Source organism: Lolium perenne, chromosome 7 (genome assembly GCF_019359855.2).
Source record: "Lolium perenne isolate Kyuss_39 chromosome 7, Kyuss_2.0, whole genome shotgun sequence".
Taxonomy (NCBI): domain Eukaryota; kingdom Viridiplantae; phylum Streptophyta; class Magnoliopsida; order Poales; family Poaceae; genus Lolium; species Lolium perenne.
Window position 1 is genome coordinate 215,592,695 of NC_067250.2, and position 14,377 is coordinate 215,607,071.

Below are 14,377 nucleotides of genomic sequence, written 5' to 3' on the forward strand. Positions count from 1 at the left end.
AAGTCTATTTTCTTGGCCAAAATTGAAGCAAGATGTGGTCTCATATATTAGTAAGTGCCAAGTGTGTCAACAAGCCAAGTCTGAGCATACTCGGACCCCAGGGCTTCTCCAACCGTTACCAATTCCAGAGAAAGCTTGGGACATTATCAGTCTTGATTTTATTGAAGGTTTGCCAAAGTCATCGAGGTATGATACCATCTTGGTCATTGTCGACAAATTCACTAAGTATGGGCATTTTTTGCCACTGTCACATCCTTATACTGCTAGTTCCATTGCTCAACTCTTCGTGGATCATATTTATAAATTGCATGGGTTGCCAAAAGTCATTATTTCAAACAGGGATAAGATATTCACTAGTACATTTTGGCAACAACTGTTCAAGCTCACTGACACCACATTGAATTTAAGCTCTAGTTACCACCCGCAAACTGATGGGCAGACAGAGAGATTAAATCAATGCTTAGAATCCTATTTGCGATGTATGACTCAAGCTTGTCCAACGAAATGGTCCAAATGGATTTCTCTAGCAGAATATTGGTATAATACAACTTGGCATTCTGCGTTGGGCAAATCTCCTTTTGAGGTGTTGTATGGATATAAACCAAAACACTTCAGCATTCAAGATGGCACCACAGTCAATACTCCTGATCTTGAACAATGGTTAAAAGATAAAGATGACATGACCAAGCTGATACAACAACAATTGTTGCGAGCACAACAACGCATGAAGAGCCAAGCTGACAAGAAAAGAGTTGAGCGATCATTTGATGTGGGTGATGAGGTGTTTATGAAGTTGCAGCCGTATGTGCAGACATCTATCGCTCGTCGTTCTAATCAAAAACTCAGTTACAAATACTTTGGGCCTTACAAGATAATTCAAAAAGTGGGCGCTGTAGCTTATAAATTGCAGTTGCCTCCTGAAAGTCATATTCATCCCGTGGTGCATGTATCATTGCTGAAGAAGGCTATCCCATCTGATGCTATAGCTCAACCAGATCTTCCAGAAGCTTGTGTGTCCATGGAGGCAAGTATTGAACCGTTATATATTCTTGATACTAAGACTATTGACACCGGTTCCTCTCCAACTGTGCTTGTACAAGTCCAATGGTCTTCACTGCCAGATTCTTGGCGAACTTGGGAGAACAAAGATCGCCTTCTGCAAGATTACCCAGCTGCACCTGCTTGGGGTCAAGCAGGTTTCATAGGAGAGGGCAATGTCACGCCCCCTGCTACTGGGCCTCTGACGCCAGCAACTAGAAGGCATACTGAGGCGCATGTGGCTGAGCTGGACCTGGTTCTGTCTAGCGTGGAAGTCCAGGTGCCTATGTAAAGAGAGGAAAGGGAGAACAGAAGGGCAATCGATAATGACTACTGTAGCCGAGACTACTTTCCTCTTCTCCTCGTTCTCTTCTCCCTCAGATTCTCTTGTTGTATCCTACCAAACTGTACCCAACTTGTCAATCTAAGCTAGCTTGGTGTGCTGCCATTAGCTGGGTTGTAACAATCTCCTACGGGATTGAGGAGTCCCCCGTCGCCCTCGCTAGCGTCGCGAGCGCGGGGGAGAAATCAAGATCCGCCCCGTTATCTGCTTCGACCAGAGCCACACTTTCCTCCAGCCTACCTGTGGTAATCCTAAATTTACCTCATTTTAAGTTTTACGGACAAATTTAAAATTTAAAATTCAAACTGCTCAGAAGTTTTGAAAAAAAATCTAGTAAATCTTATATGTTGGATTATGTACTCTCAGAAAGTTTCACCGGATTCATCAATAAACCTCATTTTAAGTTTCACGACCAAACTTCAACTTAAAATTCAAACTGCCTAGAAAAAAAAAATTCCAGTAAGCCTTATATGTTTCGTTTTGCATTCTGGAAAAGATTTGTCGGATTTGGCCAAACGATTTGTGAATAAACCTTGTTTTAGGCTGGAAACAGCTAAGGGTGAGTGATTTTTGGTTGGATTCATTGTCGTGCGTTCGATCGGTTTTGGATGGCTCATACTGAACCAAAGTTATCGCTAGACTTTTGACCTGAAGGTCCATATTTTATATAGGTTGCTCTTGTTTTTTTTTTTTTTGAAGAGAAGACTGTGGGGCAAAAAAGCCCCCCAGCATTTTATTAATTTTATAACTCCACAACAACAAGTCCAACAAAACCTAGAAAAGAAAAGAAGGTGGCAAGCAGCCACCTACAACCTACCTAAATATATACAAAGCTAAGGAAGAGCAGCAAGCTTGCAAACTATCTCTATGTTTCCTTTTTATTCTATGTTGTAGCAACAAAATGTCATGTGTAAATCCAGCCTTCCACCTTCTGAAAAAAGGTCTTTCATTGCTAAAAACAGCTACATTCCTAATGAGCCATATATGCCAGCATGCTGTAATCAACACTTCCATGAAAAAGGGGTGTCCAAAACTCCTTCTAGCATCAACAATAACCCCATGTAGATCAGAATCTCCATTCCCATTCCAACTGATCTGTAAATAATTCCAAACCCGATAGCTAAAATTGCACTGAAAAAACAGATGTATCCTGTCTTCATAACACCTGAGAGGGCATAAAACACAATGAGTCTCATCTGAAAACATGCCAGTGTCTTCTCTGCAATAAATCTCTTGTATTCAACCAATCAGATAAGAGCAACCAAGCAAATGTCTTAGTTTTCATAATGCAACTAGACTTCCATATCCATCTAAAAATCGGTGGCATTGACAAATGCTTGTGAATATGCTGATAGAATTTTGCTGATGCATATTTGTCCCCCCAACAATATAACCAAACATCCTCCTCTAGACTCACAGGATTATCTTGAATTAATCTCTGAATCTCCCCTAGCTCCTCAAAAGCCCTCTGAGACAATGGGAGATGAAAGAGAGCAGCAATGTCATCACTTGCATAGACTTGTTCAGCTGAAATGTGGGGATTAATAGCAAATGAAAAAAAGCCTGGGGAATCTAGATCCAAAGGAAGGTGATCTCCATTTATTTGCCAGCTGCCAGAATAAAAATGTATTTCCTTTCCCCATCTTGACTCTGGCAACCCCTCTGAAATTATCCACCAATTTAATAATATCCTTCCACCAGAAAGACCCAGCAACATTTTCAGCATGTGGTATCTTATCAACATAATGTGCATTCCATATGAGATTTACCCATGGCACATCTACATGATTATAGAACTTGTCAAGGTGTTTAATGAGTAGAGCTGCATTTTGTTTCTGGAACTTCACCACCCCCAACCCACTAGCTGTTTTTGGTTTACAAACCATCTCCCAAGCAGCTAGGGAAGGTTTAGGAGTATCCTTATCTCTCCAAAGACACTGTCTCAAGATCCTATCCAGCTGCCCAGTAAACCCTACTGGTAATTGAAGTGTAGTGAGAAAATGTAGAGGCATAGAAGCAAGGGCTGAGTTGATAAGCTGCAATGTTGCCCCCTGTGATAGGAAACTAGAACTAGAGGCCAACCTTCTTTCCATACGACAAGCCAGAGGCATCAAATCAATTATCCTTGGTTTAGTAGTACCCAAAGGTAGACCAAGATAAGTAAAAGGCATTGATCCCACCTGACAGCCAAACCCTGTTGCCAATTCCATCATAAGATCATGTGGGACATTTATTGGTGATCAGTTATCTCAATTCCCTCAGAGTTCTTCAACATTGCAATATTATTTCTCCTATATCTTTCAGTGCCATAGCATGGATTTTTTTTTTTTGTATTGTCCTCCCCTTGTTTAATCCATCTGATTGTACAACATTTCTTTCAATAATTGCATTCAACCAAAAGAAGTTCATCCAAATGAGTCTTGAGAATATTTCGAAAATTATATTCTGGATTATATAAGGGCCTGTTCTCTTCCAAAGTATCCAGGATGAGAATTGCTTTGTTGCAATTTTGTATCAAATATTTAATCCTTGCAAGACTTACATACCACTTCTTAAGAGCATATCTCAAATTCTTCAGTTTGTCTGTAATAATAGTTGCACTAGAAGATTTGTGTGAGATATTACTCCAAGATTCAGAGACACATTCCTTGAAACCAAGCATGTCAACCCAATAATTTTCAAAGCGAAATAATTTGGTTTTTGGCATTGAAGTGTCTATCACTACCACACATGGAACATGATCTGAGCCAGTGTTAGCCAGAGGTAGAACCATAGAATTTGGGTAGTCAGATATCCAATTTGTGCTGGTAAAGAACCAGTCTAACTGTTCAAGAAGAGGGTTATTCTGCTTATTTGACCATGTATATCTCCTCTCTTTTAAAGGCAATTCCAAAAGACCAAGGTGACCAATAATTTCATTAAAGAGAAACATGTAATTTGTATCACCTCCTAGCCTATTACGATTCTCTTGTGATCTGATAAAATTAAAATCACCTAGCAGCAACCAATTATCACTCAAAGGAATTTGCAGGTCGAAAAGCCAAGAAACAAAGAGGTCTCTCTCTGGCCCAACACATGGCCCATAAACTAATACTAAGTGCCAACATGCATTATTATGTACTGAGGTGAATTTAATAACCACAACAAATTTTTGTACCTCCACCAACTGCCCCTAAAAAATAGAAGACTTCCACAGCACAATAATCCTCCTGAAGCACCAGAAGAGGGAGAAAAAGCAAACCTATCAAAATATCTAGGATAGAATTTTTTGATTAGGCGCCAATCAAAATCCTCACATTTAGTTTCTTGCAAGCAAATTATATCACAATCACTCTCATCAATTTTTGAACGCACTTCCCTCTGTCTATTATCACCATTCAAGCCACGCACATTCCAACATAGAACCCTCCATTTCCTTCTAGTTACATTACACATAATAATAATAGGAAGATAGTAGCAGAACCAAATGTGCAACACTTAGTATCAGCATAAAATACATGCCCCAAAAGAACAAGCATAGATACTTGCAGAAAAGCAGTAGATACTGAGAACCACTGACTGACCAAAACCCACACTGACCAGACACATAAACTGAAAATACCCTGATAAGATTCAGACTGACACTAGACACAGACCAGTAACACACAGTGGTCTGCCCTCTAAAAAGCAACAAAAGACCACTAATCATCATTGGAATCTTATGTCTTGGCCTTAGGATTAGCCTCAAGCTTCTCCTTGGTAATCTTGGCAGGATGAATTCCTAGCTGAACTCCAACCCTCTGCAGCACATTGATAGGTGTAGCAGGAATCTGTACATCATCTGCAGAGCTATGCTGGTCCTGCTTCTGTTGCTCCTTTGTAGATTCCTCCTCTCCAGGTGTAGTGACCAGTAACATCTTTGCCCTAGGCCTCTTCCTTGGTGTCTACTTGAGAGCATCCACTGGCTGTGCCTTATAACCATCCAGCTTCAAGGAGCTTCTGGTGAATCTTCTTTCTGATGGTTGCACTAGGTGAACATTCTTCTTACCCCTATATTTCCTGACTGTTTTCCCCCATTGAATCTGGAGTAGCAGAGAAAGTCACAGGGTCCATTGAACTGTCTGCTAGCAGATCAAACTTCGGTTCCCTAGCCACCCTCCTTCTCCTATCCTTGACATTATTCTGCTGCACTGGCTCTTGCAGAAAAGAGATCAAGAATTTCCTGCCCTCATCAAATGCAAAAGACCAAGATCTCTTATGAATATACACAGATTTCAGATAACCATAGGAGCTGCACAAAAGGGATACAAGTAGGTATTCAACAACAATGTTTGGCAGCATGATCTTGCACACATTGTCCCATTGCATGACAAGTCAAATACTAGGTCCATGAACCATCATACCAACTTGCAGAACCTGATTATTTCCCTGTACATGATGTAGAGGATTAGCCACCAAACCCAGAGCAAGATCAAGATTAATATCCCCTGGCTGCTGTACCACCGCTTCATTACTGTTAACTGAAGAAACAGAACCTCCTGAGGGATGTAAGACCATAGACTCCTGTGCATCAGGTATTTCCTCCTGCTCCATATCATTATTTCCTCCAATATTGTTCTCCACATTGCCTCCATTGTTCTCCACCTGATGATCATTCCATCCAATCTCAGGAAAAGGTGGCAGAACAAAGTTATTCAGATTCGGCTGCATTTGACCAGGCATGGGGTGAGGATTGCCATTGGGTGGCATTTGGTCCTCATCCTGAGGCAATTGCTCAGCAAATTCAGCAGACAAGACATAGACTGCTGTTGTCCATGACTCACGAAAACCTCCTACAGTGCCAAACTTGCCAAAAACCACATCTCTAGGAACAAGAGCAACTGAGGGGAAGGATGCATAGACCAAAATCCTTGACTTAATAGGGTCTAGATTATTCCAGAAGTGATACTGACCAAATGTCGACACATCATTGGTGATATCCAGGTCGTTGCGATAATCTGGTGGAACTCCTAGAAACATCAACCAGCCACGACGAAAACCCTGGGCTGCCCTATGATTCTCTGCGTCAGCACGATCAATGAAACGAACAAAAACATTTGCCCGTAGCTGATAGTGTCCATGTTGTACAAGGGCGTGCTTTGAATTGGGACCATTAAGTTGGCACAAACCAACACCAAATAGACTTGGCTGATACTCAATGACATGCCTATTCAGAGGCCCAGGTGGCTACACAGGCTCCACCACCGCCACGTAGAACGACTGATGTTGGGGCGGCGGATCTTTCGCAGGGAAGTAGAAGGTCCGAGGTAACCTCGTGGGGCCGCCGTCGATGATGTGATGGCCCCATGGTAGCCATGGAGTAGGATCGAGCTCGAAGTTGGCCATGGACTCTGGGTTAGGTGCAGGTGGGGGTGGCGGTGTCTCCAATGGTGGCGGAGGTGGGACAGGAAGCACTGGCGGAGGAGTCGGTTTGGAGGGAGATGGAACGGCAGAGCCGATATTTGGGCGAGTTGCCCCAGAGTCCAGGGTTTTTCCTTTATTAGTTTGCCGTTTCGGTACCCACTTCGTCGATTTTTTAGCAAAAGTAGCAATACAATTCTTCCCAATATGGCCATAATTAAAGCACTCTCGGCACCTGATGTCATTAACACACTGGGTCGAATTCTGGCCCATGCTAAGACAGCGAGAACACTCCCAGAATCTGAACGCAATATCGTCAACCACCTCTTTAAGCCCATCAAGCCCAGGTGGATCAGTGGTAGCAGGAGAATTAGGAGGTTCCGGCCCAATAGGCGTAGAAGCAACTGTCGCTTAGCCCAAAAAGTTTGAATCCTTTGATCCCGCTAATTCCGATCGAGAGCAAGTCGGCTGTTCCGATGAAGAAACCTTCATACCTCCTGCTCCATTAGATGTAATACCCTGCTGCTGCGGTGTAGAGGAGTGAGGGGGAACATATCCCTTACAAACTTTATACTGAAGATTCTTAGCAAACCTCAACTGTTTATTAGCCGATCCTTTAGATCCAGGAACAAATTTAGGAGCTTTGGAAATCAGAGTCCACTCCTCCTCGCATTGTTTTTTCCAATGAACAAATTCCCTCTGCCAGTTCGGTCCACCATGACTCCAAAGGTGAAAGTGGCACTTGAAGTGAAAACATTCATAGAATCTTCTTGAAAGAATATGAAAACCAACCAATTTGATGTAGACTGTGAAGGAGAAAACCCTGTTCTTTAACAAAGAAACTTTTAGCTCCCCACAAAAACCACCAAGAGCAGCTTCCATGGCTAAACCCACTGAATCTTCAGTCAATCTGAAAGTAGCTCTCCCAAATGATACAATCATTAAGAAATGTCCAGAGTAGCTAGTCGGATGAACTGGAGTACCAAACAGATTCCAAATCTCTTTTGCAAAAAGCATTCCCGGACCAAAATCCAACCCTAGTGCAATAGATGCCTGAACTGCCATCCTAGATTCATCCACAGGTGGGACAACCTCTCCTAGATCTGAGTGTTGATTTGCAGCCAGAAACTTAGACACATCCAACTCAGATCTAAACTTAGACACCACCTTCGCTTGGTGACACGGGAAAAAATAACAACACCAGGGTTTATAATTTCATGAGATCGTAGATCCCTAGAATCAATCACTGATCTATCCGTACAAACAAGTTCAATGCCACGTCCTGATTCATTGATCTTGACAACACCATGGTAGAGCCTATTCTGCTTTTTGGAGAGACGAACAAAGAAAGTTACCTTCCACTGATCCCGCCTGAGATCTCCCTGGATCTGAGAGGGCGATGCAAATGAGGAGGACACCATCTTGGAGAGGGAGAGACGCCGGAGAAAATGGTGGGAGCCGATCACTCCAAACCCTAGAAGAAGAGGAGATCGCCGGCGATGAGGGTTACGGTGGAGAGGGGGCCAACGGAGGGGTGGGAGGGGTGGGAGCCATTTTTTTTTCCTTTGACAAAGGAATATATTAATAGATATTAATTACACGCCGTAGCTCATAGCTTTGCTCTAATCTTATGCGCATGTGTTTGGTCCAATGTGTAAGCTGGCTTCAACACCATGTATTTCTCGCCGTTTGGGGCGTCCTTAGTTTAACACGGGTTTTCGGTATTCTTTCTGTAAAAAGAGTATTTTACAGACATTAAAAAGTAATATTGACCTGGGGCAGGATACTGTTGTCTTAGACATTGGAGTATCGAATGGTATGTTCTTAAGAAGAAAACCGTGACTTATATGTATATACATCTAATTGCATGTCTGCTTTTATGTATGCAGATTTACTGTAAACCAGAATTTGTACGTGCTGGCTATAAAGTTAACTTCAGCAACCTTTGTTACAGCTATCGCAAACCTCACTCCTGCAGCAACATTCATTCTTGTGATCTTGACAAGGTTACACGCTTTCCACACAGGGAGTTAACATCCCTTTCATGTCTCTGTAATTAGTATCATCATCTGAATACTGAATATCAACGCATACATTCACTGATATTCCATACATTTTGAGCTATCCCAGTTTAACGGAATATACCACCATATTTGATGGGAATCATTAAGCTCTAAGTTTTAAAATTTAACATTAAACAACAGGCTCGAGACTCTCAAACTTAGGGAGACTGCTGGACAAGCAAAATTTGTGGGAACCCTTGTCGGCATGGGTGGTGCAATGTTACTTACATTCTACAAGGGACCAGAGTTCAAACTACTCCACCGGCTGCCTCATCCCAAGCTTGGCCACATCAGCGAAGCACACCACTCCCACCCACCATCAACCAGCCATCAAATTGTTGGTTCATTTCTTGGCATCATAAGTTGTTTCAGCTATGCAACGTGGCTTGTCATCCAGGTCAGTCGTCTCACGCTATACGGTGTTCCTGTTATGCAGCCACCTGGCTGGTGCATTGTTCATGTGGCAATATTTATGTTCGTCACTTGTAGGCGAAAGTGGGTGAAGTTTATCCGTGCCACTACTCGATTGCTGCAATTGTGTGTTTCTTCGGGGCAATTCAATCGACTATAATGGCTGTCTGTGTTCAGAGAGAGATGGAACAATGGAGATTAGGACTTAACATCAGATTGTACTCATCAGCTTACGCGGTAAGAATAAAATTCTGTTCATGTGTCACGTGAAAGTTCTTCCATTAAGTTGTTCTGAATCTGAAGAATTTAGCATACTACTTGTTTCACTTAGGGCTTGATAGCATCCGGATTTGCGTTCCCGTTACTATCATGGTGCCTGCGAAAGAAAGGGCCACTCTTTATTGCTGTGTTCAGCCCTTTGATGCTCATTTTCGTTGCAGTTCTGAGCTCCCTTCTTCTCGACGAGGCCTTGTACTTAGGGAGGTGAAAACATTTTACACATACGCATCATAGATCAACCTGTGTGCCAGTCCGGTTTGTAATTTCCTAAAGCTTACTCTTATGTTTCATTGCACTACAGTGTGCTTGGTTCAATCCTAATTGTGGGTGGCCTATACCTGGTACTTTGGGGAAAAGCAAAAGAACAAGCTAAGGTGTCGAAAGAAGACAATTTAGACCACCAGAGCCAACGTGGAGAGCTGGAGCAGACATCCACTGTGTAGCGTTGGAAATGCTCTACTCACTCTCGCTTGATTAAACTCAAGGAGTGGCGCATAGAGCTTTGAGAGTGATGCATAGAGCTTTGAGAGCCGATGAGGAGCACTGAATTGACTCTAATAAGACCCAATGAGGAGAACTAAATTGAGACCGATGCTCTAGTAAGACTGAGCTTTGGCGCGATCTTGAGAAGTCTGAATAGCCCAATTCCATAGTTGAGCTTATGTTACAAATTGCCCTAGTATTGAATGTTCTTTGAATAATATAATATTGGCATGTGCTTCCATAGATCCCTATAACTGAAACGTTTTCCCGAGTGAAACACAAAAACGACTGAGATTAAACGATACATGTTCGAGATTAGGGGTAGGATGGCTGAGATTAAATGATACCACGATACCCCTTCAGAGATTTACACTGGTTACTAATATATTTTGTATTGAATGAAAAACATGTGACTTGTTTGTGAAACTCTATACTTTAGGAGGTGATGTTTTGGCACATAGGTGCATATGAAACTATGCATACAAAATTTTAAAATAAAATCCAAGATAAAATTTCGCGTGTACATTCAAACATTCGATGTTTGCACAAAAGTTTTTGGAGGAAACAAACTTTTTATGTGGTGTATGTAAAAAAAGACAAAGAACTGTCCCATGAATAATCATGGAGATTTTTTTAAAAAAAACACCACAATTAAGGTCACTACAACAAAAAACCACCACAACTGTGTTTCGTGACCAAAACCCACCAGCAATGCGTAACACTTTTTTCGAAAAACACTGACCGTCCTCTTCAACCTTGCTAACGAGGATTATGACATGCGAGGATTGTGACATGTGTGAAAGCGCATAGAGCCCCATGTGTGATTTTTTCAATTGATGAAAATCTCTATGGACTAATATGTGCATTGAGTTATGTTTATAGAATTTGTGCATAGACCATCCTTGAACCATATGTTGGTTTCATGGTTGGTGACGAGGGATCGTCTCAGCAATACCTACAGATTGTACTTGGGTTTCGGGAAAGAGCGACGATGAAGATTTAGGAGCGAGATTTGGGCACACGATATACTCAGCTTCGGGTCCCCTCGATGGAGGATCCCTACGTGTTGCTAGCAATCTAGTATATGAATACAAGTATGTTTATAGGGAGCCGCCGTCGGCGGAACTATGTTGTTTGTCTTGTCTATATTCTGTCCCCCCTCTATCGGGTGCCCCGGCTGGCTTTATATATGCAACCAACCTAGAGTTTTACAAGAGTCCTAGTTGACTACTTCTTCGGGTTGCCTTCTTGGGCCTTCTCCATATTGGGCTGAGCCGGGTATCGTAATAATGGGTACCCGAAAGGTATGCCCATATGATAGTAGCCCCTCGAGTGTCTAGGGAAGTCGAAGACTTACGTAGAGACTCCAATCATAATCATCTCCGAAGTCGAAGAAATACAAGGCGAGGCCATTGATCCGAAAATACATCCTGTCAATGTCATAGATCATGTGTAGCGTAGACGTTGTCGACGATTTTCAAAGTTATTTTTCTATCGGGTGCGCGACTAGCGCTCCCGATGGGAGTAGGCTCCGAGTCTATGGGCAGGTGTTTGCACCTAGGCATATACTCAAGTTGTACTACTCGATGAAGAACTTGACTATATCCCTGGGAGCAACCCCTCTTTTTATCGACTCATGCAGGAGGACTTGATATAATTGTCGAGTCCTGTTGGAGGAAGACTTGATGAAATCCATGTGCTCCCGATGGAGTACGCTCCACTTGAGTCGCAAAGTCAAGTTGAGTCTACTAAGCTTGATTTATTTATCATAGAGATATTAGATCGCGGAATCGGGTTGAATCTCTGAACCCCGACTTTTCTTCTTGATTTTTTTGACTCCAGGCCATTGCTATTTTTATTCGACATCTATATTACAGAGGGATATTGGTAAATGCGGCTGGTGCTTCTGATGGATCAGGAACCCGTTAATTGCTCTTGTGGCGTAATTCAGACCGTGCCGCTTTAGGACTTACCGAAACTGAATTACAGCTAAGTTATCGAGTACCCAACGCGTCCGGCGGGATTTTCTTCACATCTGTTTATGTGGATAAAGTGGGAGAGCGCATTCAGGTGCGATGCCACGCCACACAGGACGGATTCTGGGGTCTTACCTTCGTGACCCTTTTACATATCACGACATTCAGAGTTTTTTTACCGCGGCGGACACGCTCTGAAAATATATTGTCGAGTGCCTTTGTTCGGCTGATGGAACGACCCATTTTTCGGGTTCTTCTATATTTTTCTCGGGCGTGATGCAATAGCTGAATGTATTGGGTTTTTATATATTATCGTCGGGTACACCGCCGGTGTTGTCGATAGAATAAATGTCAAGTCCGCGGACTCGAAGATTTTTCCATCTCTATTTTGTTGTCTTCTGTCTTTGAAGAATTTTTTCATCGACTTCCTTGAAGATCTTTTATTGAGTTCTTCGTTGATGTAGTTTTTCCTAGGCATAGTTCTTGTTTTGTTGACCTAAGATGTAGAGTGAATTTATACAGCGCAGCCCCCGAGTGTCGGAAGCGGCGAAAGTAAATGATAATCAACTTTGTGTAAATTAAAGGAACACTGATCTTATTGGGTACGACGGAGTCGACGCGGAGGCAGGTCAGACAGCTGAGTTGATGAAATCTTTGAGTGCAGCGAAGAAGTCGAGCCGAATTAAAAACCACCATATAGCGAAAGTGGATGCCGTCAAATTGTGATGAAGAAATAGCTGAGCCCCGGAGCGCTGCTGAGGTGATTTCATGATTGTTGCTTAGACGTCGTGTCGCAGTTGTGACCCGGGGCGAAGTCGTTGTCAAGCCCCCGAGTGTTAGCCGTGACGTCGTAAGAAATTGACGGAGTCGCGGCGTCATATAAGGTCAAGCCATTTAGGATGAAGCCATTGAAAATAATATAATATAAATCCACTAAAAATTTACGTCATTGGAGATGAGATCGTTTGAAGATTACATTATTAAAACTGAAGTACTGAAGATGAATCCGAGATGAAGTATTTGAGATGAATCCACATTAAAGATTACGCCATTAAATATGAAGCATATATTGAAGATGAATCCGCTGATATCATAGAGGATGAATCCATTGACCCGAAGAAAATAAATCCATTAATAATCATAGATAATAAGTCCACTGACCCGGAAATGCATCGGGTAGTATTATATTAGAGAAAAACAATGATAACCCGAAGAAGATAAATTCAGTAAGCCGAAGAAGATAAATCCACTGAGCCGAAGAAGATAAAACCACTGAACTGGGGAAGATATATCCAGAACCGAAGAAGATAAATCCACTAAGCCGAAGAAAATAAATATATTGAGCCGGGGAAGATATATCCACTGAGCCGAAGAAGGTAAATACACTAAGCCAAAGAAAATAAATCCACTGAGTCGAAGAAGATAAATTCATTGGGCGTGGCGAGTGCGAGATGTCGAGTGCGCGACGGCGGATGCGTGATGGAAAATGGGTCAATACAGCAAAGTAGTCGAAGCTTATTATCGATCTGCAGTTATATTACGGTGCAAAAAAAAATCTGGGAGCAAATAACAACACGTGCCAAAAAAATATTTGGCCAAATAAATTTCGGAAATAGTAATAATTGGAGAACAGCACCTGGTGGTCCGCGACAGCCAAGTGCGCGCTGACGGTATGAACTGATAATTCTGCAATGACGAGTATGTGACGGTGAACCTCCGGGTGAGGCGAGTCCGCAATAGGCGAAAAATCTGGCCAACCGCGAGCCGATGACGAACTCGATAATGTTCCTTCGGTAATTTTTTTTGAACTTGATCCTTCCTTCCGGAATTGCCTCATCTTGATGTGTAGCAGTCCTTGTTTTTGACATGATGTAAAATATTTATTAGTGAAATCAGTCTGGTATTTACCCCCGCCAGGTAGGACTTGGGCGATGCTGCATGTTAGTCTGATCATGGTCCTCATGAATAATATCAACAAGCAAATTCAAAAAACTATTGCTATCGACTAGATTTAACCATAAGATATACGCATATGATATTAATATAACTAGGCACTTAACTTTGCTTTTCGCTGCTAACGTAGTAGTAGCAGACATCCATCTGGTTTATATCTCTTTAATTCCATCAAGATTGCATCGAAACGAGGGCTTCATGCGATGGACAAAATTAATGAATTCAGCCTGTCTTTTCTTGAGACGCGCTGCTTCCTCTTACGGCGAACAGCTACTCGGCGGATGTAGTCATTACAGAGTAGATCGGCGAGTTCACGATGTACGACCCCCAAAGCGTGGCTCATACATGATGACGGGTCCATGGTGGCGGATTCCATGATGATGAAGTGTATCACTCTGTACGCAGAAAAGTAGACAAAACCTGAGACAAGTGCATGTATATTTGTCCGCAAT

At 42.4% G+C, this 14,377-nt stretch overlaps 1 protein-coding gene across 1 annotated transcript; it reads left to right on the top strand.

The window, feature by feature from the left end:
- The first annotated feature begins 1,493 nt into the window (after positions 1–1,493).
- Positions 1,494–10,235, top strand: LOC127314216 (WAT1-related protein At5g64700). The gene is made up of 6 exons (XM_071824584.1): positions 1,494–1,626; positions 8,650–8,766; positions 8,965–9,220; positions 9,313–9,471; positions 9,566–9,717; positions 9,815–10,235. Exons 3-6 carry the CDS (start codon positions 9,029–9,031, stop codon positions 9,954–9,956), a joined length of 645 nt encoding a protein of 214 aa, XP_071680685.1. The 5' UTR covers positions 1,494–1,626; positions 8,650–8,766; positions 8,965–9,028; the 3' UTR covers positions 9,957–10,235.
- Positions 10,236–14,377: the final 4,142 nt, after the last annotated feature.

What these genes read in the sequence shown, in the direction of transcription:
- LOC127314216 (XM_071824584.1), top strand. Translation starts at nt 9,029, where the DNA reads ATGGGTGGTGCAATGTTACTTACATTCTACAAGGGACCAGAGTTCAAA. An exon ending in TGTACTCATCAGCTTACGCG is followed by an intron (nt 9,472 to 9,565) that starts GTAAGAATAAAA and finishes TGTTTCACTTAG; the next exon opens with GGCTTGATAGCATCCGGATT. An exon ending in GAGGCCTTGTACTTAGGGAG is followed by an intron (nt 9,718 to 9,814) that starts GTGAAAACATTT and finishes ATTGCACTACAG; the next exon opens with TGTGCTTGGTTCAATCCTAA.